This window comes from Salmo salar, chromosome 09 (assembly GCF_965601325.2).
Source record: "Salmo salar chromosome 09, fSalSal1, whole genome shotgun sequence".
Taxonomy (NCBI): domain Eukaryota; kingdom Metazoa; phylum Chordata; class Actinopteri; order Salmoniformes; family Salmonidae; genus Salmo; species Salmo salar.
In genome coordinates, this window is record NC_138299.1 from 126,312,392 (window position 1) to 126,337,487 (window position 25,096).

At 43.4% G+C, this 25,096-nt stretch overlaps 2 protein-coding genes across 2 annotated transcripts; both read right to left on the reverse strand.

Moving 5' to 3' along the window:
* Positions 1–7,656: 7,656 nt before the first annotated feature.
* LOC106612737 (cerebellin-1) lies at positions 7,657–9,926 on the reverse strand. Its single transcript, XM_014214195.3, has 5 exons — positions 9,801–9,926; positions 9,030–9,135; positions 8,661–8,840; positions 8,422–8,553; positions 7,657–8,286 (listed from the first exon to the last, which is right to left on the reverse strand). Exons 2-5 carry the CDS (start codon positions 9,130–9,132, stop codon positions 7,982–7,984), a joined length of 720 nt encoding a protein of 239 aa, XP_014069670.1. The 5' UTR covers positions 9,133–9,135; positions 9,801–9,926; the 3' UTR covers positions 7,657–7,981.
* Positions 9,927–17,839: 7,913 nt separating this feature from the next.
* cbln20 (cerebellin 20) lies at positions 17,840–19,637 on the reverse strand. The gene is made up of 4 exons (XM_014214194.2): positions 19,587–19,637; positions 19,063–19,158; positions 18,772–18,912; positions 17,840–18,609 (listed from the first exon to the last, which is right to left on the reverse strand). Exons 1-4 carry the CDS (start codon positions 19,591–19,593, stop codon positions 18,182–18,184), a joined length of 672 nt encoding a protein of 223 aa, XP_014069669.1. The 5' UTR covers positions 19,594–19,637; the 3' UTR covers positions 17,840–18,181.
* Positions 19,638–25,096: the final 5,459 nt, after the last annotated feature.

The window sequence follows — 25,096 nt, forward strand, 5'->3', positions numbered from 1 at the left end:
GAGAAATGTGATCCAAACGATCCGTCTCTTTCCTGGGATATCGCATTTCCACCACAGGGGTGGTGATGGAATGTGATCGCGTTACGGCCGTGCGTAATTGGCCGACCCCTACCACGGTGAAGGAGGTGCAGCGGTTCTTGGGGTTCGCCAATTATTACCGGAGGTTTATCCGGGGTTTTGGTCAGGTGGCAGCTCCCATTACCTCACTGATGAAGGGGGGTCCGGTGCGACTGCGTTGGTCGGCAGAGGCGGACAGAGCCTTCCGTCGTCTGAAGGTTCTGTTTACCGACGCTCCGGTGCTGGCGCATCCGGATCCCTCTTTGCCATTCATAGTAGAGGTGGACGCGTCCGAGGCTGGGGTCGGAGCAGTGCTGTCGCAGCGCTCGGGCGCTCCTCCGAAGCTCCGCCCCTGTGCATTCTTTTCTAAGAAGCTGAGTCCGGCGGAGCGCAACTATGACGTGGGGGACAGGGAGTTGTTGGCCGTGGTCAAAGCTTTGACAGTGTGGAGACATTGGCTTGAGGGGGCACGTCACCCTTTTCTCATCTGGACCAACCACCGTAACCTGGAGTACATCCGAGCAGCGAGGAGACTTAATCCTCGTCAGGCCAGGTGGGCCATGTTCTTTACGAGGTTCCAATTCACCCTTTCCTACATTCCGGGGTCTCTGAACCGGAAGGCCGACGCGCTGTCGCGTCTCTACGACTCCGAGGAGCGGACCATCGATCCGACTCCCATACTCCCGGCGTCCTGTCTAGTGGCACCGGTGGTATGGGAGGTGGATGCGGACATCGAGCGGGCGGTTCAGGCAGAACCCACTCCCCCTCAATGTCCCGCGGGTCTGAAGTTCGTTCCGCTTGGTGTTCGCGATCGCCTGATCCGATGGGCTCATACTCTACCCTCCTCGGGTCATCCTGGAGTGGAACGGACAGTGCGAGGCCTGAAAGGAAAGTACTGGTGGCCCACCTTGGCTGAGGATGTAAGACACTATGTCTCTTCCTGTTCGGTGTGCGCCCAGTGCAAGGCTCCTAGGCACCTGCCTCGGGGGAAATTACAGCCCCTCCCCGTTCCACAACGACCTTGGTCTCACCTCTCGGTGGATTTCCTTACGGATCTCCCGCCATCTCAGGGGAACACTACCATCCTGGTTGTTGTGGATCGGTTCTCAAAGTCCTGCCGTCTGCTCCCATTACCCGGTCTTCCTACGGCCCTACAGACCGCGGAGGCCCTATTCACCCATGTCTTCCGGCACTACGGGGTGCCCGAGGGCATCGTATCTGATCAGGGTCCCCAGTTTACTTCCAGGGTGTGGAGGTCGTTTATGGAGAAGCTGGGGGTCTCTGTCAGCCTGACCTAGGGTTTTCACCCTGAGAGTAATGGGCAGGTTGAGCGCATTAACCAGGATGTGGGCAAGTTCCTGCGGTCGTATTGCCAGAACCGGCCAGGGGAGTGGGCGAGGTTCGTGCCATGGGTCAAGATGGCCCAGAACTCTCAGCGCCACTCCTCTACTAACCTGTCACCTTTCCAGGTAGTGTTAGGTTATCAGCCGGTCCTGGTGCCCTGGCAGCAGAGCCAGACGGAGACTCCTGCGGTGGAGGAATGCGTACAGCGCTCTCAAGAGACCTGGAGGGCTGTCCAGGAATGCCTGAGGCGAGCGATAGGTCGACAGAAAGAGAGCGCTGACCGCCACCGCAGTGAGGCTCCCGTTTATAATCCGGGGGACAGAGTCTGGCTCTCGACCCGGGAACCTACCTCTCCGCCTGCCCTGCCGGAAGCTGGGTCCGCGGTTTGTGGGGCCGTTCAAAGTCCTGAGGAGAATAAACAAGGTGTGTTATAGGTTGCAACTCCCATCATACTACCGTATTAACCCCTCGTTTCATGTGTCTCTCCTCAGGCCGGTGGTAGCTGGTCCACTACAGGACGCTGAGGTGCGGGAGGTCCCTCCGCCCCCCCTGGACATCGGGGGGGCCCCGGGATACACAGTCCGGGCCATCCTGGACTCCCGGCGTCGGGTAGGGGGCCTGCAGTACCTCGTGGACTGGGAGGGGTACGGTCCGGAGGAGAGGTGCTGGGTTCCGGTGAGGGACATTTTGGATCCCACTATGCTCCAGGAGTTCCATCGTCTCCGTCCGGACCGGCCGGCGCCTCGCCCTCTGGGCCGTCCTCGAGGCCGGCGTCGGCGCGCTGCGGGAGCCGCGCGTCAGGGGAGGGGTACTGTCACAGTATCCACAGAAAATGGTGCCCCTCGGCCGGGCGGCACTCGGCGGTCGTCGTCGCCAGTCTACTAGTTGCCACCGATCTATGTTCTGTGTTCGTTGTGTTTTGTCTGTTTAAGTCTGCACCTGTTTACGTTTCTGTAATTAGTAGGGGGGGGTATTTAGTTTGTTCCTTGTGGTTTGTGTTTTGTGCGGGATTGTTTATTCGTCAGCGGGCAGGTCTGTGAACGTTTTGTGTTTTTTGCACATTTTTCCCCAGCGGATTCTCGCTAGAGGAATGTTATATTTGCCGTGCTGCGCCCCGTGCGTATCTTTGTTTTCTCGGGGTTAACTGTGTTCCTGTGTGGTCTCTGGGCACACCCTATGCCCTTTTGTTATGCCGAGTGGTTTTTTCGGTGAAATAAATATATCATTCTACGGCACAACTGGACTACGTCTCCTGCGTTTGACTCTGCCTTTTCCTCCTGCCTTATGGAATTGTGACAGGATCGAACCCCCAATCTTCCAGGGTGGTAAGTAACCACACGACCACTGATAGTTACATATAAATACCTGGCTATTGCATTGTGAAAAGTCCTATAAAACCTAAAAAAATGGTATTGACCTCTGATCCTTCACAAAAAAGCATAAGACGCATGACCTCTCCACTCTCTTACTCAGTGCCGCAACGAATTATATTTGAGCGCGAATGCTGTTGTAGAAGCTTACTTCTTCGTCCCAGTGCGCCCGCCTCACAATTTCCTGCGCGAATACAGGTAAACTCGACATACTGCTACGTATTGTATCTATTACCATTCAATAATCATCAATACATTTATTGAAACAAGACGAATCTGTAACCGTATCCATATTATCATGCCAAAGCAGCACCCTCTCATTCACTTTAAATCCCAGTCCACTGGAATAATTGCCATGTCTGTTTAAACCCCCACACTCTCTTGAGACTTTAAAATGATGTGTGTATGTGCGTGCGCCTGTGCATGTGTGTGGGTGCGAGCATGTGTGTGGAAGTTTGGCATTTGTGTATGCGTGCATGCGTGCGTGCATACATCTGTGTAGGGTCATACGTTAGAGGGAGTTTACAAGAGTGAAGGAGTTTGCTTACATCCAGGCACTCACTGGTTTATAATACATTCGGATAAGCAGGGAGAGACAAAAAATGTTTACAGGGTTACACAATGACATCAGAGGACATGTACAGCATGTCATCCAATATCCCCCATAATATCTCTCTAGCTCAACATCTCTCATTGCTCTTTTTCCATTTCAGGAACTATCATATTTGGGGTTTCATGAACCCTCTAGTGGTCAAAACTAGTCAACAGTTAAACAGTACACAGTGAGTGTATTATGTATCTGCGGTGGCTGGTAAAATTACAGTGGGGCCTATTCAATCAAAGCTGGTTTCTGTCTGACATCCTTTGAACCATTGCATTTCTGTTCAAAATGTTGTATCAGTGATCATATACTTTGCACACGAACCGCTGCCCGTTTGGAGTAAGAAATCATGAATGTATTTACGTATGAATGCCTTTGTTTGCCTTGTAGTCCTGAACAGAACTACAGAGTTGATTTCCCTTCCATTCGATCCTAAAACTGCCTCTTTGAAAATAGGCATGCCAGCCATGTCGATGATTCCCGTTGGGTGATGAGAGTAGTGTGCTACAATGATTTGAGAAATGTAGTAGAGTGGTCGCACTTAAATGAGCTTTTCTAGATACTTTACTTAAAACAGCTAATCAGCTGTACCAGAGATTGTCCGGGAGGTGAGCTTCTCGCCTCTATCTCGTGTTGATATTCAGAGTTTGAACCACTTTAAATTTGAGCTGCAGCTACACGCCTCTCTGGTCTAAATGTTAATTTCGTTACCAATCCTCTTATGCACTCTGGTCAAAAGGGACGGTTCCGTGAGGTTGACACGCTGTCTGACCTCACTCGGGGCATGGATACTTACTGTACAAAGTTTATAGGAGACAAATGATCTCTTATAGCTCCTAAAATCGTATTCCTATCTTAACAAAAACATGTTCATCATATTGCATATACAAGGTAGAGGATGGAGACTTCGTACATGTAGTATTTATGCTTTTCAAGTTACAGTATTTCCTTTGTAACATTTTTAATGACATCACAAAATAACAACCCATATGACATTATTATTCTTTAGATCGCCTCTGACCATTCCCCACGTTTCTATGTTCAAAATATTGTTCCAGTATTCGCTTTAGAACGTGTTAGAGTTTCGGTGGGAAACGTCTGTGTAGACAAAGGATCATTCCTGTGTGAATTTGGAGAGGGATGTTCTCTCTCCTTGATTTACAGGGCGTGAGGTGTCAACCCCCCACCAGCTTCCAATCAGGCCTTCCAATCAAGTTATTGTTATGTAGCCTACTTTACATGATTTGATGTTTGTAATCACTGTGGTGGAATCCAAAACACATTTGAAAAACTCCTCCAGAGAAACGGGAGAAGCAACAACATAACAATCATATCCATCCTCACTCTTACCTGTGCCAATGGTGAAGATCACAGGCTCAAACTTTCCAATGATGTTGAAATTGAAAGAACATCATTCAAGTAATAATCCACCAGAGAGACTGAAAAGTCATCCCAATATTAGCTTGCCCAGTGAGAATTGAAATCAGAATTCACAATTTACCTACTTTCCACAGTGTACTAAGCATGACGCAACAATGCTACTACAATGGCAACTACGAAGCATCACAATGTGGGCCACTTGCATTGATCTGAGCAGAGTGAGTTCTATGAATATAATTGTAAATAATTGTCTCTCGCGCAAGAACCTGGGGGACGAGGTTAGGCAGATAAAGACATATTCTTTACTGAGGTAGGCTACTGCCAATCTCAAAGGGGCTCAAACCATTTCAGCAGCACAATGGCACTGTTCACCAATGAATTGACACATCGAACTGTAACACACTCACACAGTTGGTTGATACCAATGTCATTGGTATTGTAGCCAATGCAAATATATTTTCCATTTATCTGTTTGATCTCATTCTGATGAACTCCAAGATGGAGGAGTATAACAAGTCTTTTTAAGAGCGAGACCTGTGCTTTTCCCAAGAGCTTTGCCACCTTTCCCCCATGTAAATCCTATTCACCTAATTCAAATGTCGGCCTACAACACGTGTCTTGTTACATGCTTAACTTGCAAACTTAAGTTATTGACTACAATCATTATCCTACCGTTTTGATCAAAACTTGCAGCAAAGACACCTTGGCTGCGTTTCAAACTCAAAGTAGACAGCCCTCGGCCCTAAACCCTCAGCCATTGAATGAAGTTTTACATAGTCACATCCGAGTGTACCTTAAATGTCCCTTGCCCAAGTGAGGGAGAGTGATGATCGGAGAGGCAACATCCTTGGAGGAAATCTTGAAGTTGAGCTTAAAAACATCCAACCTAAAGCTATTAATGTACCTAGTAAGCTAAAGTATCTAGCTAGCACTCCTGTCAGGTAGCTAGCTACAGTTACCGATAACTGGCTTGCTAGTTTTATAGTTTGGTAATTTATTCCAATACATTTCAGAATTGCAAAAAATAGCAACGTTTTATAGGCTCCTCACTACGAGACTAAGCCAATTTGACAGCGCTAAAATATATATATATATATATATATATATATATATATATATGTATGTTTAGCAAGCTAGCTTACTTTTTTCTGACATGCTGAAAATGAAGCCTTGTGTAACGGGCGTCGTAAGGATTAGACCAAGGTGCAGCGGGAACGTGTATACTCATCTTCTTTATTACATTTAAAAGAAGGAAAAACAAACAAATCACATATACAAAAACAACAAACACCATAAACCAGTCCTGTCATGTGCACATACACAAAACAGGAGACAACTACCCACAAATCCCATTACAAAAACACCCCTATACATAGGACCTCCAATCAGAAGCAACGAGGAGCAGCTGCTTCCAATTGAAGGTCAACCCCATTAACTGAACATAGAAATAGAAAGACTAGAACTAACATAGAAATACACTTACATAGAACATAGACCAAAAAATCCCGGAACACATAAAACAAACACCCCTCTTACATAAGCACATAGCCCAACAAACCCCGAACCACATAAAACAAACACCCCCTGCCACGTCCTGACCAAATACAATAACAAATAACCCCTTTACTGGTCAGGACGTGACACCTTGTCGATTACATTTGACACTTCACAGCCACAAGAGTTTGACATGTGACCAGGGGCAGTTTTGGGGGGGCCAGGGGGGGCCAGTGCCCCTGTGACAACAATTTTGGACCCCCTTGTGGCCCCCCTAAATGTGGAGTATGAAATCATTTTTACATAACTAATTTTTGCTATCGTTCTTTTTTTACATCCGTTATTAGACAGTGGCAACGCGGAACACTAATGATTATGAACATGGTCTTTTGCCTGCAATGCAATGCAGTGAAGAAAACGATATGACAACAATAACGTCTAATGTAACTGGCCCCTCTAACAGTACAACTGGCCCCAGCTTGGCCCCCCCCAGTTGAAATGGTCTAAAACGCCACTGCATATGACTACAATTTGCATTGAATTGTGGGTCATATCAACCTCGCAAGTGACCAAAGAGGGGGTAACGTTTGTGAATTGGACCTCCACTTAAGATGGCAATCAAACTGCATCCGGTTTCGACGGGGATTCTCCCGAGGGAAAGTGGATAGTGCAAGGGCTGAGGGGGTAAAAATAACGTGTTTCAACTGCAGCCCTTGCCTGAGGAAGCCTGCTCTGATCTGACTTTCGCGCGCCACAATCATTTTGCTGTCCAATCAAAGCATCAAAATAAATGTGGGGGCGTGGTTTTTGACCAAAATTGCCAAGCTGATGAACGCTTGCGGTCTCATATAAATTTGATCTCGCTTTTTTTTTATTAAATAAACGGACTGGTGGCCTTTATTAAACAGGTTTCCCATTCATACAGAAAAAAAATAATTGACTTGCGTTTACAAATAAGAATTTTGAAGACAAAGACCAAAAGTACAGTGTGATAAAATAACAGCAAATACAAGATAGGCTTATTTCATTTCCAAACGGTGATCCGTATGTAGACCTACAATTCCCAAATTTTCTGCAATTATTCTATTAAATCGCATTACTTTTCCAGTCTGAAATGGACACTTAAACATGCCATGATATTACAGAAATTCCCTGACTTGTGGGAACCCTGATTACATTCAAAGTAATAATGCTAACTACAACAAAATACGAGCCAATGTTAACAACACGTAGGTTAGCTAGCCTGAGAATCATTATCATCCACTTGTATGCCTATTAGGTTCTACGTACCGTTGTTATTCATTAACTCAGCATTCATTTAGAGATGAATTCATTTAGACGCTATGAGACCACGCCTGTGGAGGACCATTAAAAAAAACTATAAACAGCACAAGATGACACATGTCCTGCTTCATGTAACAAATCAGCTTTTATTTTGTTCAAAGCAACACTACTTCAAAGGCAGACTGTCTGAATTTAACTGTACGTGGAATATCACACACACACACACACACACACACACACACACACACACACACACACACACACACACACACACACACACACACACACACACACACACACAATACACACACTTGGAACATTATGTGTGTGTGAGTGCCATATCAGTATGTCTTTGTGCATGCATGTATATGTTTGTGTGCATTCATGCATGTACGTGTGTTTTCATGTTTGTTTGTGCATGAGTGTGTTCATGTGTGTGTAACTCTGTCCTCTACTCCTGTGTGAAGGGGTAGACCAGGTATCCGCTGAACCTGTTGTACTCCTTGGAGTTGCCACACAGACTCCTGCCGGAGAGCAGCTCCACGTACACCTGGTCACTCTGGCGCAGAGACACCAGCACCGAATGGGTGGCGCTGTCCTCCGTGTCCTCCCGGTTGTCCTCCCACACAGAGGCCACCACCTCGTTGTTCTTTATCAGCTGCACCTTGTGGTAAAGACGCTCGCCGTCCACGCCCACGTTGGAGTAGGCCGTGAAGGAGAAGGAGTAGAGGCCGGCGCGGGGGGCGGTGAAGGTACCTGGATAGAGGACACACACCGGGAGATGGAGAGGGACTGTAAATGGGTGAGTGTGTGTATGTGTGTTTTATTTTGTGTTATGTTATTTATCCAGTATGTGGGGAAATGATGCGACAATGCAGTGTGGCGTCCTACCCAGAGCGTCATTGTATCCGTTACCCTGGTTGAGTGAGACGGCGTAGTAGCGGATTGGCACGTTGCTAGTGAAGGGCCCGAAGCAGTCGCTTCTAGATCTCATCGCCGCGGTGAACGCAATCTTATTGTTGCCTGAGTCACAGAACGAGGGAAGGAGAACAGAAGAAGTTAGAAGCCTGGGACTTGAACATTAAGGATTTGACTTAATCAAACTAGGAAACAGATGTATTTTCCAGTACCTGTGACTTCCTTGATGTCGTTGTCCAATCGGGTGAGCTGCTCCCACATGTCCACCATGCGCATGAAGGTGCGGTCCTCCAGCATACTCATCTCATTGGCCACACAGCAGCAGCCCCGCTGGCTGTTGAAAGCACACTCACAGTCCCACTTCCCACAGGGCAGGGCCCCAGTCCAGCCCACTGGGGACAGTGGGGAGGATAGAGGAGGAAGGTGGGAGGGGAGGTAGAGGGAGGCAGAGAGTAGGGGTCAAAAGTTGTCAAAGCAGGACCAAAAGTTTGACATTACATTTGATTGTTAAGATATGTTTGGGGTGGATAACATACAAAAAGAAAAGAGAAAAACTGAGGCGTCATGAGGTTTTCTGTTACCTGCTGCATCTCGCATCAGCTCTAAAGTCCCAATGGCCTTCACACTGGCACAGAGGCACAGCACCCCCCACAGGCACACAGCAGACACTGCAACAAACTTCATTATCTGTAATACATAGATAGTTACTGTTGGTCCTTCAACATACCTTCAAATTACAATGAAAAGAGACTTTTGAAAATATTTATAAGCATCGCATGGCTATGCTCTCTGCTAAGAACCAGCTGTATGAAACATAATATAGTTGTAGTTCACACACTGGTCAAGATGACTAACTTTCACAGTCTACTCAACCCATTCAGGGTTTAGTTGTATTTTTTTTTTTTAGTATGCCTCGTCAAGATGGTGCTCTAAAGTTACATCAACTTCCTTCATTCCCTTACTTGTTTAGTCAACTGCAAAATGATTGATATTCATAGGTCATTCCACCATCTTTGATCAAAACATTTAATCAATAGTTGATCTCAGTACCCAGATTTTATATTCTGCGTATAAAGCATTTTGCTAAAGCAGCCTACACCCATTCTAAAACTTTTTTTCATCTACAGTTCTTTTGCCATCGGATTGGTTTTTATATTTCAAATAAAATATTATCAACACAGTGCCTTCTTGCTTATCCAAAGCTGTCACTCATCAAAATAGACAATATAGAACTTCAGTATCATTAGCGTATTGCTTTACGTATATTCCATAACCATTGCATAGCTCCTATCTCACCAGATCTGAGAGCCTCCAGACAGTCTGAGTTTAAAGGGAGGAAAGGCAGTACTTACTGTATCGCTGGAAGAAGCCCACGTCTTGTTTCCTTGTTCTTCCAGTAGGTTGAGCAGACTTGGGAATCCTCCTAAGACTATGTAGGAGTTTAATGCAGGCGGGGTGGTGCTGCCGTGCTATTGGTTCCCTGTCTGAGGTCCCACCCTTCCGCAGGTGGATGAGAAAAGCTCCACGGCCATTCCATGTACACAAACCCCAACCCCAAAAACACAGGCTGAAGTAGGGTTCCTAACGGAGGGCACCTAGAACACATTCAATAGTCTCCCATGTGACAAGTTAAAGACAATGCCATGTCAGTGTTTCTTCCTTGGGTGTGAATGAGAGGTCCTGTAAGAAGCCAGCTCATCTTTGTCGTTGTGTGAAAATTGTAGGTTTTTAATAGGACACCGGTGTCTGGTTTCCCTAAAACTCCCAGTGGACACAGTGTTTTGTGCTACTATTGAATAGATTGTTATCGAGGATTTTGAATGGCGTTTCCCAAATATACGTGGGTTTATTGCTGTCTCATTGAGAGGCATTATCAGTGGATCAGGAGACCCAGATATAGTGTCACCTGGTTCTCACACCTGGGTGTGGGCGGAGGTGATGGAGAGAGCTTCTGTTCCCCACTTATTGTTGACCATCATATACAGTATTGATTGTTGTTTTGTCAGCGTTGCTGACTGTCACATGTCCCCTGTTGAGCGACCCGGTTCTTCCGATGCTATCCATTTCCTTTGAGGCAAATCAGAGAATGGAGGTCAAAGTATTGTGTTGGTTTATGTCATTAGATAACATCATCCAACCTCGACCCTAGACAGAGAATAAACAGGGAGGTCATAGGGTCTATCTTACAGTAGTGCTGCTGATTACTAATTACTTTTTTAAATGCACATACGTACAGCATAGGTTTATATAAATGTTGTATTGTATTTCTGTGTGCAGGGTTGGGTAGGTTACTTTTTAAATGTAATCCTTTACAGTTACTAGTTGCCTGTCCAAAATTTTAATCAGTAACGTAACTTTTGGATTACCCAAACTCAGTAACGTAATCTGATTACATTTCGTTACTTTTAGATTACTTTCCTCTATTGTTTACCTTTTTGTTGGTGACACTTTGATATCTTGATAATAAGCAGCTGTTCAAAGGGCAAATCTACAGATGAAACAATACCAAAACGGATGCCCCGCCTCTGTTTTGGTAAAAATCTGACAGAGCTATGGATGCAAGGACTGACCATCCATGATATAACAATTATTGTTTGAACCATGTTATGAGGCTATACAGTGTTTGTTTACATTTACAATGTTTACAAACATTGGAGTAAAACAGACTAATACTTTGGGTTCTCATGGAGTGTGACAGTTGAATTAAGTTCATGAGGCATTTATAACTTATATTCTTCAAGAATCAATGGATAAATATATATATACAGTTGAAGTAGGAAGTTTACATACACTTAGGTTGGAGTCATTAAAATTTGTTTTTCAACCACTCCACAAATTTCTTGTTAACGAACTATAGTTTTGGCAAGTCGGTTAGGACATCTACTTTGTGCATGACACGTAATTTTTCCAACAATTGTTTACAGACAGATTATTTCACTTATAATTCACTGTATCACAATTCCAGTGGGTCAGAATTTTACATAAACTAAGTTGACTGTGCCTTTAAACAGCTTGGAAAATTCCAGAAAATGATGTCATGGCTTTAGAAGCTTCTGATACGCTAATTGACATCATTTGAGTCAATTGGAGGTTTACCTGTGGATGTATTTCAAGGCCTACCTTCAAACTCAGTGCCTCTTTGCTTGACATCATGGTAAAATCAAAAGAAATCAGCCAAGACCTCAGAAAAAAATTGTAGACCTCCACAAGTCTGGTTCATCATTGGGAGCAATTTCCAAACACCTGAAGGTACCACGTTCATCTGCACAAACAATAGTACGCAAGTATAAACACCATGGGACCACGCAGCCGTCATACCGTGTCAGGAAGGAGATGCGTTCTGTCTCCTAGAGATGAACGTACTTTGGTGTGAAAAGTGCAAATCAATTCCAGAACAACAGCAAAGGACCTTGTGAAGATGCTGGAGGAAACAGGTACAAAAGTATCTATATCCACAGTAAAACGAGTCCTATATCGACATAACCTGAAAGGCCGCTCAGCAAGAAAGAAGCCACTGCTCCAAAACCGCCATAAAAAAGCCAGACTACGGTTTGCAACTGCCCATGGGGACAAATATCATACTTTTTGAGGAAATGTCCTCTGATCTGATGAAACAAAAATAGAACTGTTTGGCCGTAATGACCATCGTTATGTTTGGAGGAAAAAGGGGGAAGCTTGCAAGCCGAAGAACACCATCCCAACCGTGAAGCACGGGGGTGGCAGCATCATGTTGTGGGGGTGCTTTGCTGCAGGAGGGACTGGTGCACTTCACAAAATAGATGGCATCATGAGGTAGGAAAATGATGTGGATATATTGAAGCAACATCTCTAGACCTCAGTCAGGAAGTTAAAGCTTGTTTGCAAATGGGTCTTCCAAATGGACAATGACCCCAAGCATAATTCCAATGTTGTGGCAAAATGGCTTAAGGACAACAAAGTCAAGGTATTGGAGTGGCCATCACAAAGCCCTGACCTCAACCCTATAGAAAATTTGTGGGCAGAACTGAAAAAGTGTGTGCGAGCAAGGAGACCTACAAACCTGACCCAGTTACACCAGCTGTCAGGAGGAATGGGCCAAAATTCACCCAACTTATTGTTTGAAGCTTGTGGAAGGCTTCCCGAAACGTTTGACCCAAGTTAAACCATTTAAAGGCAATGCTACCAAATACTAATTGAGTGTATGTAAACTTCTGACCCACTGGGAATGTGATGAAAGAAATAAAAGCTGAAATAAATCATCCTCTCTACTATTATCCTGACATTTCACATTCTTAAAATAAAGTGGTGATCCGAACTGACCAAAGACAGGACATTTTTACTGGGATTAAATATCAGGAATTGTGAAAAACGGAGTTTAAAGTGTATGTAAACTTCCGACTTCAACTGTGTATATATATATATATATATATATATATATATATATATATATATATATATATAAGTCCAAAAATTGATGTAGCAACTACAGAACGTCCCTTTAAGTATATAAAAAGTGTGCGGGTTTGAGCATGTGTCCATTAGGCCTATGGATTTATTTATTTTTATCAGCATGAATTAGATTGACCAATAAAAGCCCCAGTTTTATTCCATAGGCTGGGATCCGCACTATGCAGCTGTTGCAAGCGCATTTTTCACAGGCTGTCCACTGGTTTAAAAAACAATGATTGATAGGCAGCTTAAACTTCTTGAACTCAACCATTATTGGGTTCAAATACACATTTGGATTTGTGAACAGCCGTCCACAACAACCACAATCTGTGAGGCGCAAATAGCTAAATGAGAGAGCAGCAGTGTGATTCACATCAATGCGCTATGTAGATATCAATAATAAGTGATATCCTGAAGAAGGACAACATCTGCGTTAATGCGTTTACAATATACAAATAAGGCTTTCCTTTTTGTAAGATCTCCCAAACCCCTAGCATTCAGACTAACGATATTGAGGGAGTTGAAAACGAACTCCTGCATTAAAAAAAGAAAGAACACAAACTAGATAACAGAAGTAGTAACGTGAACAATAAAACAAACAGTGAACCTTGAGAGGATTACTCCGACGGAAAACTACGCTCAGCAGAGGTAGCGGTGGTTAACAGTATAACAAATCTCTTCTTTTTCTCCTTTTTTTTAGTTGGCAAGTGTTCATAAATTGTAGTTCGCACTGTACATTAACTCGTGGCAGTACATTAAATGTACTCTTGTCAGTACTCACAGTTCCAGTATGGTTCATGTCAACATAGTTACCCAGTAATCATTCTTCCTTCGATAAACACGTGTGGGCCCTTGAACCCAGCCTTCTTTCCCTCTTGTCGTGCCTTCTGTATAAGAGGCCACAGTTTCTCCCTGGCAGTCTGATCCTGCGGTATCAGAGCTTCTTTGATGCGGAGCGTCTTCTCGTCCAGAAACTTGTTCCCCTTGGCCATTCTCCAGATGATGCCCCTGTAATGGCGCATCGTTAAGCGCAAGATGACATTGCGAGGGGGTCCATCAGATCTTCGTTCCCCAAGTCGATGTACCACGTCGATCTTTTTTTAAGAGACAAAGACCAGGTGGCCCATGCCCTTAATGCTATCACTGCATTCTCTATTGCATCAGGATTAAAACGGAATGTTTCTAAATGTGAAATCTTTCGTTTATATAACTCTGATGATAAAGACAGACAATATTCCTGTAAAGGACTGTGTTAAATATTTAGGAATACATCTGTCATAAAAAAAACACTTAGTCAGACAACATATTAATTTCTCTCCTAAAATTAAGAAAACAAAAAATATATTGAATAATTGGTTACAAAGGGATCTTTCTATACTTGGTAGAGTACTACTGTCCAAGGCAGAGGGACTGTCTCGCTTTGTGTACCCATCATTATCTTTATTTGTAAATCCCTCTACCTGTAAAGAGATCAACAAGACCTTTCTTGACTTCATCTGGAAAAATAAGTCTCACAAACTAAAAGAGTCAGTCCTCTCAAATAAAAGAGCTGAAGGAGGTCTGGAAGTGTTGGATTTTGTTGACATAAATAACACTTTCAAGATCAACTGGTTGAAAAGATGTTTGATCAATACTGATGCAATATGGTATTTCATTCCAAATTATGTGTTTAATAAGTTGGGAGGTCTTACATTTTTACTGAACTGTAGTTATATTCCTGAAAGATTACCCGCAAAATTGGCTAGGTTTCACCAACAAGTTTTAATGTCTTTGCAAATATATTTGATGCACAATTTACGCCACATAAAGCTATTTTGTGGAATAATTCAGACATAACTGTAAGGAATTAGTCATTGTTCTACCCCAGCGGGCATGAGAGCAATATTGACTTTGTTCTTTATGCTTTTGACAACAGGGGTAATATTCTCACATATGAACAATTTATAACATTGAAAGACTTTCCAATACCTTTCAGAGAGTTTATTTCTGTGATCAAAGCCGTTCCCAGTGGTCTAACTACACTAATGAAAACTCATCTTAGCTTTGGTAATGATCACAGAGTTTATCCAGAACTCAGATTGGAAGGCGTGGGCTTACTTGAGAAATCTTGTTGTAATAAATATACAAGATAAATTCTTCATTCACAAAACCAATTTAAGCCTGGAGTAAAAATTTCCTGGAACATGTTTATATATATTTTTTACCTTCATTTAACTAGGCAAGTCAGTTAATAAGAACAAATTCTTATTTTCAATGACGGCCTAGGAAGAGTGCCTGTTCAGGGGCAGAAAGACAGATTTTTACCTTGTCAGCTCAGCGATTCGATCTTGCAGCCTTTCGGTTACTAGTCCAACGCGCTAACCACGAGGTTACCTGCCGTCCCTATTCCTGACATTGTCTCTAAATAACCTTGGTTAAGGCCTTACAAATATTGTATACCAAACTAATTTAAGGAAGTGCACTTTAAAATTCTACATAAGATATATCCATGTAAATTCTATGTTGTCCAAATTTGTGGCTATTGATGTCTGCGTTTTCTGTGAAAAAGAATCTGACTCACTTGTTCTTTGAATGTAAATTTGTGTCAGAATTTTGGGAAAACCTTGCAGAATACTAATTTACCATTATGAATACTACCCATGTTTTTGACATGAAGGATGTAATATGTTACTATTGCAATGATAACAAGACCATTGAACAAGACCATTGAAATGATTGTGATTTTTAAAATTCTTGTTGCCAAATACTTTATACACAAACGAAAATTCCAGAATTATATACCAAAGTTACTTATATTTTTGATTGGATTTAATTATCTTATTAAGACATTAACCCTAGTGAATAACAACACGAATATCGTCTTCCTGAATCATTATAATGAGATTTTTTTTCAGAGTGAATACAATTGCATGAGAATTGTTTATTTTTGTATTATTTTATTGATCTTTTTGTATGTTTTAGTATTTCATTGTTAATACTTGTGTTTTCTTTTGTTAGACATGTTTGATGTAGCAATGTAAGTTGTTGATTTTTGTATTATGAATAAAAATGTATTTAAAAATGAATAAAAATAAAAATATACAAAATAAGTGATATCCGTATCGCCGTAGACTACTCCACTGCTGTCATCCTTACCTCCAAGCGTTTATTCAAATAGGTTAATCTTTGGATGCCGACAGCAGTCGTAACGTTGGAAGTCATAGCTTGGACTGTAGCCTACAAAAGCCTATTCCTGCTCTTTTCCCTCGATCCATCAAATGCGTTTGGTGTGTCATCATAGTGGTCTCTGATGTGTGGTCAGACTCGCTCAGGTGGAACAAACTGGTTGTGCTACATACTGTATGTAGCTAGTTCATAGCATTTAAGTAATGTGCTGCTGAATGTGACATAAGAAAAGCTGTGAAGATATTCATATGTCAGAGGAACACCAATACTTGAGTAAAAGTAAAGATACCTTAATAGAAAATGTGAAAGTCACCCAGTAAAATACTACTTGATTTAAAGTCTAAAAGTATTTAGTTTTAAACATACTTAAGTATCAAAAGTAAAAGTACAAGTATAATTTCAATTTGCTTATATTAAGCACACCGGATGCCACGTCTGGATAGCCAGACTACAACATAATTTACAAACAAAGCATTTGTTTTAAGTGAGTCCTCCAGATCAGAGGTAGTAGGGATGACCAGGGATGTTCTCTTGATAAGTACGTGAATTGGACCATTTTCCTGTCCTGCTAAACATTCAAAATGTAACGAGTACTTTTGGGTGTCAGGGAAAATATATGGAGTAAAAAGTACATTATTTTAGTTAGGAATGTAGTGAAGTAAAAGTAATTTAAAAAAAATATATAGATAGTAAAGTACAGACACCACAAAAAACGACTTAAGTAGTAGTTTAAAGTATTTTTACTTAAGTACTTTACACCACTGTTAGTATGTTAGCATGTGTGTGTGTGTATGTCTTCACAGTCCACACAATCCCATAAGGTGTATTTGTATCTGTTTTTTAAATCTGATTCTACTGCTTGCATCAGTTACCTGAATTGGAAGAGTTCCATGAAGTCATTGCTCTATGTAGTACCGTGTGCCTCCCATAGTCTGTTCTGGACTTGGGGACCGTGAAGGGACCTCTTGTGGCATGTCTTGTGGGGTATGCATGGGTGTCTGAGCTGTATGCTAGTAGTTTAAACAGACACCTCTGTGCATTCAACATGTAAATTCTTCTCACAAATACAAGCAGTGATGAAGTCAATCTCTCCTCTATTTTGAGCCAGGAAATATTGACATGCATATTATTAATATTAGCTCTCCGTGTACATTTAAGGGCCAACCGTGCTGCCCTGTTCTGGGCAAATTGTAATTTTCCTAAGTCCCTCTTTGTGGCACCTGACCACAGTATTAATGCTTATGGCTAAACTTTACTGCTCTGTACACCGCTAGCCTGTACATCCCTGACAACGTGTTGAGCATAGCTGTATGGTACGGAGGTCAGATAATAACAACAAGTTGAAAAATATTATCAGATTACATAAAGTGGTGTCAAATGAATCCATTTCACTCAAGAGGACAATGTATTATTTTAATGTGTGAACATTTGGTCTTGATGTTAATTCATAGAGATACAAAGGTGAGTTGAGTTAAGGTGATTTGAGGTGAGTTGAGTTTATTTGTCACTTTTGTGACACATTTGATTCATTCAAGGAAAAGGTTAACAAGATAGGGGCAATATAACCCTCTACGGTTGACTCCCCAAAATAAATGGAAACATTTTCAAAAAAAAAAAAAAATGCTCATTTGGCATTTATCTTCATTGCGCAGAGGATGTACTTCTACCTCACTCATCCCAGTACATTAAACGTTTGTCTCTATTTGTGGACGCTTAGGATCATTAAGTAATGTTAGTATTAGTATTAATACAGTAGTGCACTAACACAGAGAGAGAGGAAAGAACACAGACCAAGTACTTGTTGTATATTCATGGTTTATTTTCAAAAAAATTCTAACACATGCAAACAGCTTTTTTTCCCATCACTGTATACATCACCAGTTAACTTGATTGGGTAAGAAGTTGTTACCCAAAGTTGTTGGGGGGATGGTCAAGGCTGGGGGGGAGCCTAGTTCTGGTCCTAGAAAGATGAATGGGGTTCTGATTGACATTCACTGGAGGAGCTGGCCTCTGATCAAACACTCATCACAGAGCCTCAGGACCAGCTCCAAGTTCCCTTCCAGAAGCAGGACTGAGCAAAGGAGTTAAAGACAGGGCGAAGGTGGTGGAGTGTGGTAGTCTCAGCAGCCTCAGCTTAGACTTAGTCGGTGGCGTAGAGCAGGAAGCCGGAAAAGGTGTTGTAGTGGCTCTGTTCGTCGCACAGGAAGCATCCGATGGGCAGGGTGACGGACAACTTGTCCCCGGCTTGCAGCTGGATGGCCATCACCGTGGTGGTGCTGTCCTCCTGGTCCTGCTGGTTCTGCTCGCTGCAGCCCGCCACCTGGCGCCCGTTCACCATCAGGTTGGCGCAGGCGGCCAGGTTGGCGCCGGGGGCACCCGAGTCGCTGTACACGGTCAGGGCCAGGCTGTAGACACCGGAGCGGGGCACAGTGAAGATGCCGGTGCGGTTGTTGTAGCCCTCGCCCAGGTTGACGAAGATGTGCTGGTAGACAATGGTCTTAGCTTCACGGAAGGGGCCCTCGCAACGGCGTGTGTTGGTCAGGGCCACGGAGAAGGCACTGCGGCTAGCTGCAGATGGAAAGAGAGAGAGAGAAAGTTAGAGAAATGAATATACAATGAGACAAAATAACAGCAAGCCATTTGGTTTCCAGTCAAAATGTAACACATTGGCTAGTGTTGATGTGGTAATGGAGATAGAAGTTGATAGTGGTTGCGGTCAGGTGGTCTCACCGCGGACGTTGTTGACCACGGCCTTTGCCTTCTCCAGGCCCCTCTGCAGCTCGTTCAGACTCATGTTGAAGAACTGCTCCATCCTCCACATCTGCTTCTGCATCAGGCAGCAGCCGCAGGAGGCCTGGTCCGCCAGACACACTGTGTGGACACAGACACACACACACAGACGGACAAACACACAGACAGGACAAAGGATTAGACAGTGGTTCTCAACACTCCTCGCTGTTTGCCATCCTCAGTGTGTTTAGTGTCTCCCTTTCTCCCCTTCCTACTCTCTCTATCCCTTACAGTTCTCTGTTTTGGGGTCCTTTGTTGTCTCTCCAGGACTATTCCAGCTGTATTCATTGGCCAGAGCGGCCCCCAGCAAGCACAGCAGTACGATAGCTGTAGGAGAAGAGAGCAGAGTAAAGCACACAGTTACACCACAGTATGCACTCTTCCATATACTGTACACACACCTGCAGCGTCACACACCATCGTACACAAATGGTGCATGCAGAGAGAATCAACACTACTCATAACCGAAAAAAACAGACTGTATTTGAATAGGGAAAGTATAAACATGTAACTTCAATCTTTCCTAGACTACCTGATCTAGCAGCGTGTTCCAGTGATATTTATAATTGTACCCTTGCGGAGCCCATTTCCCCTTACAAAAGGCGGCAGGACTGCTGCCCTCCAGGACATGAGTTGTGCACCCCCTTGGCTACTCTAGACCAAAAGCTTAACTCCTCTGTCCTCATTCAACCACTCTGAAGCCTAAATCTGCAGTTATGCTTCCCTGTCATATAGGAAACCATAGAGACGCCCACCTCTCATTTTGCAGCTTGGAGATGGCAGTCGATGTTCACAGACAGTCGGATGGGGTGGATAGACTGTCACCAGGAGAGGACCTCGGCCTATAAACCCTGAGTAAATGCCACCTCCCACTGTCTGTCCTCTGTGGGCTGGGCAGTGGCAGGCTTTGTGTCCTGCATATGTGGGACAGGTATTGTCTGTCACCCGGACCATGGAGTTCCCATTGAACTGCAATGACACTTTACCTGTGTTTTCAGGTGTCAGGCAGCTTCCACTTGCTCATTGTGTATGTTAATGGGAGAGGAGAGAGTGTCAGGTAGTCGGCAGGGGACCCTTTCCTGATGCAATGGGCGAGAGGTGAAAAACAGTGAACTCATTCCCAGCATAGCATGTTGGGAGGGGAGCGCAGAAGGCAAGGGGAGTAGATTGTCAGGGTGTTTGATTAAAAACTATATATACAAAAGTATGTGGACACCTCTTCAAATTCGTAGATTCGGTTATTTCAGCCACACCGTTGCTGACAGGTGTATAAAATTGAGCAAACAGCCATGCAATCTCCATAGTAAAACATTGGCAGTAGAATGGCCTTACTGAAGAGCTCAGCAATGCGCAGGTGACCAGATACTTTTGATCACGTAATCTACATTGGGTAGTCGTTTTTTATATTTTTAAGTGGCGACATTTGGGAAAATGGCACTACTACTACTCTAAATGGCCAGACAGTCTACAGTGTAGTCTACACTGATGCACTCTTTTTCCACCATACATGTATCCAACATCTAGATCGGAGAGAGAGAGGGAGAAAGAGCAAAGTTGTGAAAAGTGTACGACATAATGCTAACTATGCCATACAATTTACTGCACAATCCTCTTACAAGTTTTATGTGATGAGGTAGTCAAAACACATGAGTGATTAAATGTATGTAAATGTAACACTAAGCAACAAACTGGATAATAAAGGGGGGGAGAAGAGATAGAGATTGGGTTACTGGAATGACATTTTCCAGTAGGTGTAGTTGGGAATGGATTGGCATGTCTTCAACACTGTGTGTGTGACTTCCCCAAATGTTACAATTTGCATGTCATTTTTCCTTCAAGTGCATGCAACTGTATTCATCCTTGCCAATTATGGTGCAGTGTTTAATAATATATAAGGACAATGATAGTCTCTTCCAAACAGTTATGTATCAATACAAAGTTTTCTAAATATAAGTTCAAAAGATTACTGTCATGGCAGTGCATTGTGAACGGGTGGGACAAATCTTATCTCAGACCAGGAGAATATAAGAACAGTGGGCCAATAAGTGACAGTGTTGATCTTCCTATATGGAAAGCTATGGGGAATAATGCAGATGACGCTGATAAAGAGAATAGACTGAGGTAGAACGACTAGAGCAAGGTCAGCAATTATGATGTGGAGATGGAGTTTTCTGTCATAAACTGATTATCTTATTATATAATCAAATCAAATCAATTTGTATTTGTCACATGCACCGAATACAACAGGTGTAGACCTTATAGTGAAATGTCTACTTACAAGCCCTTACCAACAATGCAGTTTTAAGATAAAATCAGTGTTAATAAAGTATTTACTAAATAAACTGAACTAAACAATAAATAGAAAATATATACAAAAATATATATATTTATATATCAGCAACTTATTTAAGCGAACTAAGTGGACAGATTTATACAGTGGCGCAACTTTCACTGGGGACAGGTCTACCCCACATTTTGAAATAGCATTTTTGTCAACCCCAGTTTTATCACTGGAATGTGATACAAAACGAGGCAACGTTGTGCTTTAGGACCATGCGGACGCCTCCGAGCGGTCGGGTAGGCTGTTTGGAGTGTTTATCCGAAAAAAAAAAACGAAAATAAAAAATAAAAAAAATAAAATATATATACACAGTACCAGTCAAAAGTTTGGACACACCTACTCATTCAAGGGTTTTTCTTTATATTTACTATTTTCTACATTGTATAATAATAGTGAATACATAAAAACTATGAAATAACACATATGGAATCATGTAGTATCCAACAAAGTGAAAAGAAAATAGAAAGTTCCTTCAAGTGCAGTCGCAAAAACCATCAAGCGCTATGATGAAAATGGCTCTCCTGAGGACCGCCACAGGAAAGGAAGACCCAGAGTTACCTCTGCTGCAGAGGATAAGTTCATTAGAGGTAACTACACCTCAGATTGCAGCCCAAATAAATGCTTCACAGAGTTCAAGAAACAGACTTTTATTTTATTTTTTATTTCACCTTTATTTAACCAGGTAGGCTAGTTGAGAACAAGTTCTCATTTGCAACTGCGACCTGGCCAAGATAAAGTATGCAATTTGACACATACAACAACAGAGTTACACACGGAATAAACAAAACATACAGTCAATAATACAGTAGAAAAAAAAAAAAAAAAAAGTCTATATACAGTGACTGCAAATGAGGTAAGATAAGGGAGTTAAGGTAATAAATAGGCCATGGTGGCGAAGTAATTACAATATAGCAATTAAACACTGGAATGGTGGATGTGCAGAAGATTAATGTGCAAGTATAGATACTGGGGTGCAAAGGAGCAAGATAAATAAATACAGTATGGGAATGAGGTAGATAGATGGGCTGTTTACGATTGGGGTATGTACAGGTGCAGTGATCTGTGAGCTGCTCTGACAGCTGGTGCTTAAAGCTGGTGAGGGAGATATGAGTCTCCAGCTTCAGAGATTTTTGCAGTTCGTTCCAGTCATTGGCAGCAGAGAACTGGAAGGAAAGATGACCAAAGGAGGAATTGGCTTTGGAGGTGACCAGTGAGATATACCTGCTGGAGCGCGTGCTACGGGTGGGTGCTGCTATGGTGACCAGTGAGCGGAGATAAGGCGGTGCTTTACCTAGCAGAGACTTGTAGATAACCTGTAGCCAGTGGGTTTGGCGACGAGTATGAAGCGAGGGCCAACCAACGAGAGCGTACAGGTCGCAGTGGTGGGTAGTGTATGGGGCTTTGGTGACAAAATGGATGGCACTGTGATAGACTGCATCCAATTTGTTGAGTAGAGTGTTGGAGGCTATTTTATAGATGACATCGCCGAAGTTGAGGATCGGTAGGGTGGTCAGTTTTACGAGGGTGTGTTTGGCAGCATGAGTGAAGGATGCTTTGTTGCGATATAGGAAGCCGATTCTAGATTTAATTTTGGATTGGAGATGCTTAATGTGAGTCTGAAAGGAGAGTTTACAGTCTAACCAGACACCTAGGTATTTGTAGTTGTCCACGTATTCTAAGTCAGAGCCGTCCAGAGTAGTGATGCTGGACGGATGGGCAGGTGCGGGCAGTGATCGATTGAATAGCATGCATTTAGTTTTACTTGCATTTAAGAGCAGTTGGAGGCCACGGAAGGAGAAGCTCGTCTGGAGGTTAGTTAACACAGTGTTCAAAGAGGGGCCAGAAGTATACAGAATGGTGTCGTCTGCGTAGAGGTGGATCAGAGAATCACCAGCAGCAAGAGCGACATCATTGATGTATACAGAGAAGAGAGTCGGCCCGAGAATTGAACCCTGTGGCACACCCACAGAGACTGCCAGAGGTCCGGACAACAGGCCCTCCGATTTGACACACTGAACTCTATCAGAGAAGTAGTTGGTAAACCAGGCGAGGCAATCATTTGAGAAACCAAGGCTGTCGAGTCTGCCAATAAGAATGTGGTGATTGACAGAGTCGAAAGCCTTGGCCAGGTCGATGAATACGGCTGCACAGCAATGTCTCTTATCGATGGCGGTTATGATGTCGTTTAGGACCTTGAGCGTGGCTGAGGTGCACCCATGACCAGCTCTGAAACCAGATTGCATAGCGGAGAAGGTACGGTGGGATTAGAAATGGACGGTAATCTGTTTGTTAACTTGGCTTTCGAAGACCTTAGAAAGACAGGGTAGGATAGATATAGGTCTGTAGCAGTTTGGGTCTAGAGAGTCACCCCCTTTGAAGAGGGGGATGACCGCGGCAGCTTTCCAATCTTTGGGAATCTCAGACGATACGAAAGAGAGGTTGAACAGGCTAGTAATAGGAGTTGCAACAATTCCGGCAGATCATTTTAGAAAGAAAGGGTCCAGATTGTCTAGCCCGGCTGATTTGTAGGGTTCCAGATTTTGCAGCTCTTTCAGAACATCAGCTATCTGGATTTGGGTGAAGGAGAAATGGTGGGGGCTTTGGCGGGTTGCTGTGGAGAGTGCCGAGCAGTTGACCGGGGTAGGGGTAGCCAGGTAGAAAGCATGGCCAGCCGTAGAGAAATGCTTATTGAAATTCTCAATTATAGTGGATTTATCGGTGGTAACAGTGTTTCCTAGCCTCAGAGCAGTGGGCAGCTGGAAGGAGGTGCTCTTATTCTCCATGGACTTTACAGTGTCCCAGAACTTTTTGGAGTTTGTGATGCAGGATGCACATTTCTGTTTGAAAAAGCTAGCCTTAGCTTTCCTAACTGCCTGTGTATATTTGTTCCTAACTTCCCTGAAAAGTTGCATATCACGGGGGCTATTCGATGCTAATGCAGAACGCCACAGGATGTTTTTGTGCTGGTCAAGGGCAGACAGGTCTGGAGTGAACCAAGGACTATATCTATTCCCAGTTCAATTTTTTTTGAATGGGGCATGCTTATTTAAGATGGTGAGGAAGGCACTTTTAAAGAATAACCAGGCATCCTCTACTGAGGGGATGAGGTCGATGTCATTCCAGGATACCCTGGAGGTCGATTAGAAAGGCCTGCTCGCAGAAGTGTTTTAGGGAACGTTTGACAGTGATGAGGGGTGGTTGTTTGGTCGCAGACCCATTACGGATGCAGGCAATGAGGCAGTGATTGCTGAGATCTTGATTGAAAACAGCAGAGGTGTATTTGGAGGGCGAGTTAGTTAGGATGATATCTATGAGGGTGCCCGTGTTTACAGATTTGGGGTTGTACCAGGTAGGTTCATTGATAATTTGTGTGAGATTGAGGGCATCAAGCTTAGATTGTAGGATGGCCGGGGTGTTAAGCATGTCCCAGTTTACGTCACCTAGCAGCACGAGCTCAGAAGATAGATGGGGGGCAATCAGTTCACATATGGTGTCGAGGGCACAGCTGGGGGCAGAGGGTGGTCTATAGCAAGCGGCAACAGTGAGAGACTTGTTTCTGGAAAGGTGAATTTTTAGAAGTAGAAGCTCGAATTGTTTGGGTACCTACTTGGATAGTAATACAGAACTCTTCAGGCTATCTTTGGAGTAGATTGCAACACCGCCCCCTTTGGCAGTTCTATCTTGGCGGAAAATGTTACAGTTAGGGATGGAGATGTCAGGGTTTCTGGTGGTTTTCCTAAGCCAGGATTCAGACACGGCTAAGACATCCGGGTTGGCAGAATGTGCTAAAGCAGTGAGTAAAACAAACTTAGGGAGTAGGCTTGCAATGTTAACATGCATGAAACCAAGGCTTTTACGGTTACAGAAGTCAACAAATGAGAGCACCTGGGGAGTGGGAGTGAAGCTAGGCACTGCAGGACCTGG

What these genes read in the sequence shown, in the direction of transcription:
- LOC106612737 (XM_014214195.3), bottom strand. Translation starts at nt 9,132, where the DNA reads ATGAAGTTTGTTGCAGTGTCTGCTGTGTGCCTGTGGGGGGTGCTGTGC. An exon ending in GCTGATGCGAGATGCAGCAG is followed by an intron (nt 8,841 to 9,029) that starts GTAACAGAAAAC and finishes CACTGTCCCCAG; the next exon opens with TGGGCTGGACTGGGGCCCTG. An exon ending in CGACATCAAGGAAGTCACAG is followed by an intron (nt 8,554 to 8,660) that starts GTACTGGAAAAT and finishes TCTGTGACTCAG; the next exon opens with GCAACAATAAGATTGCGTTC.
- cbln20 (XM_014214194.2), bottom strand. An exon ending in GGACCCCAAAACAGAGAACT is followed by an intron (nt 18,913 to 19,062) that starts GTAAGGGATAGA and finishes GTGTCCACACAG; the next exon opens with TGTGTCTGGCGGACCAGGCC. An exon ending in CGTGGTCAACAACGTCCGCG is followed by an intron (nt 18,610 to 18,771) that starts GTGAGACCACCT and finishes TTCCATCTGCAG; the next exon opens with CTAGCCGCAGTGCCTTCTCC.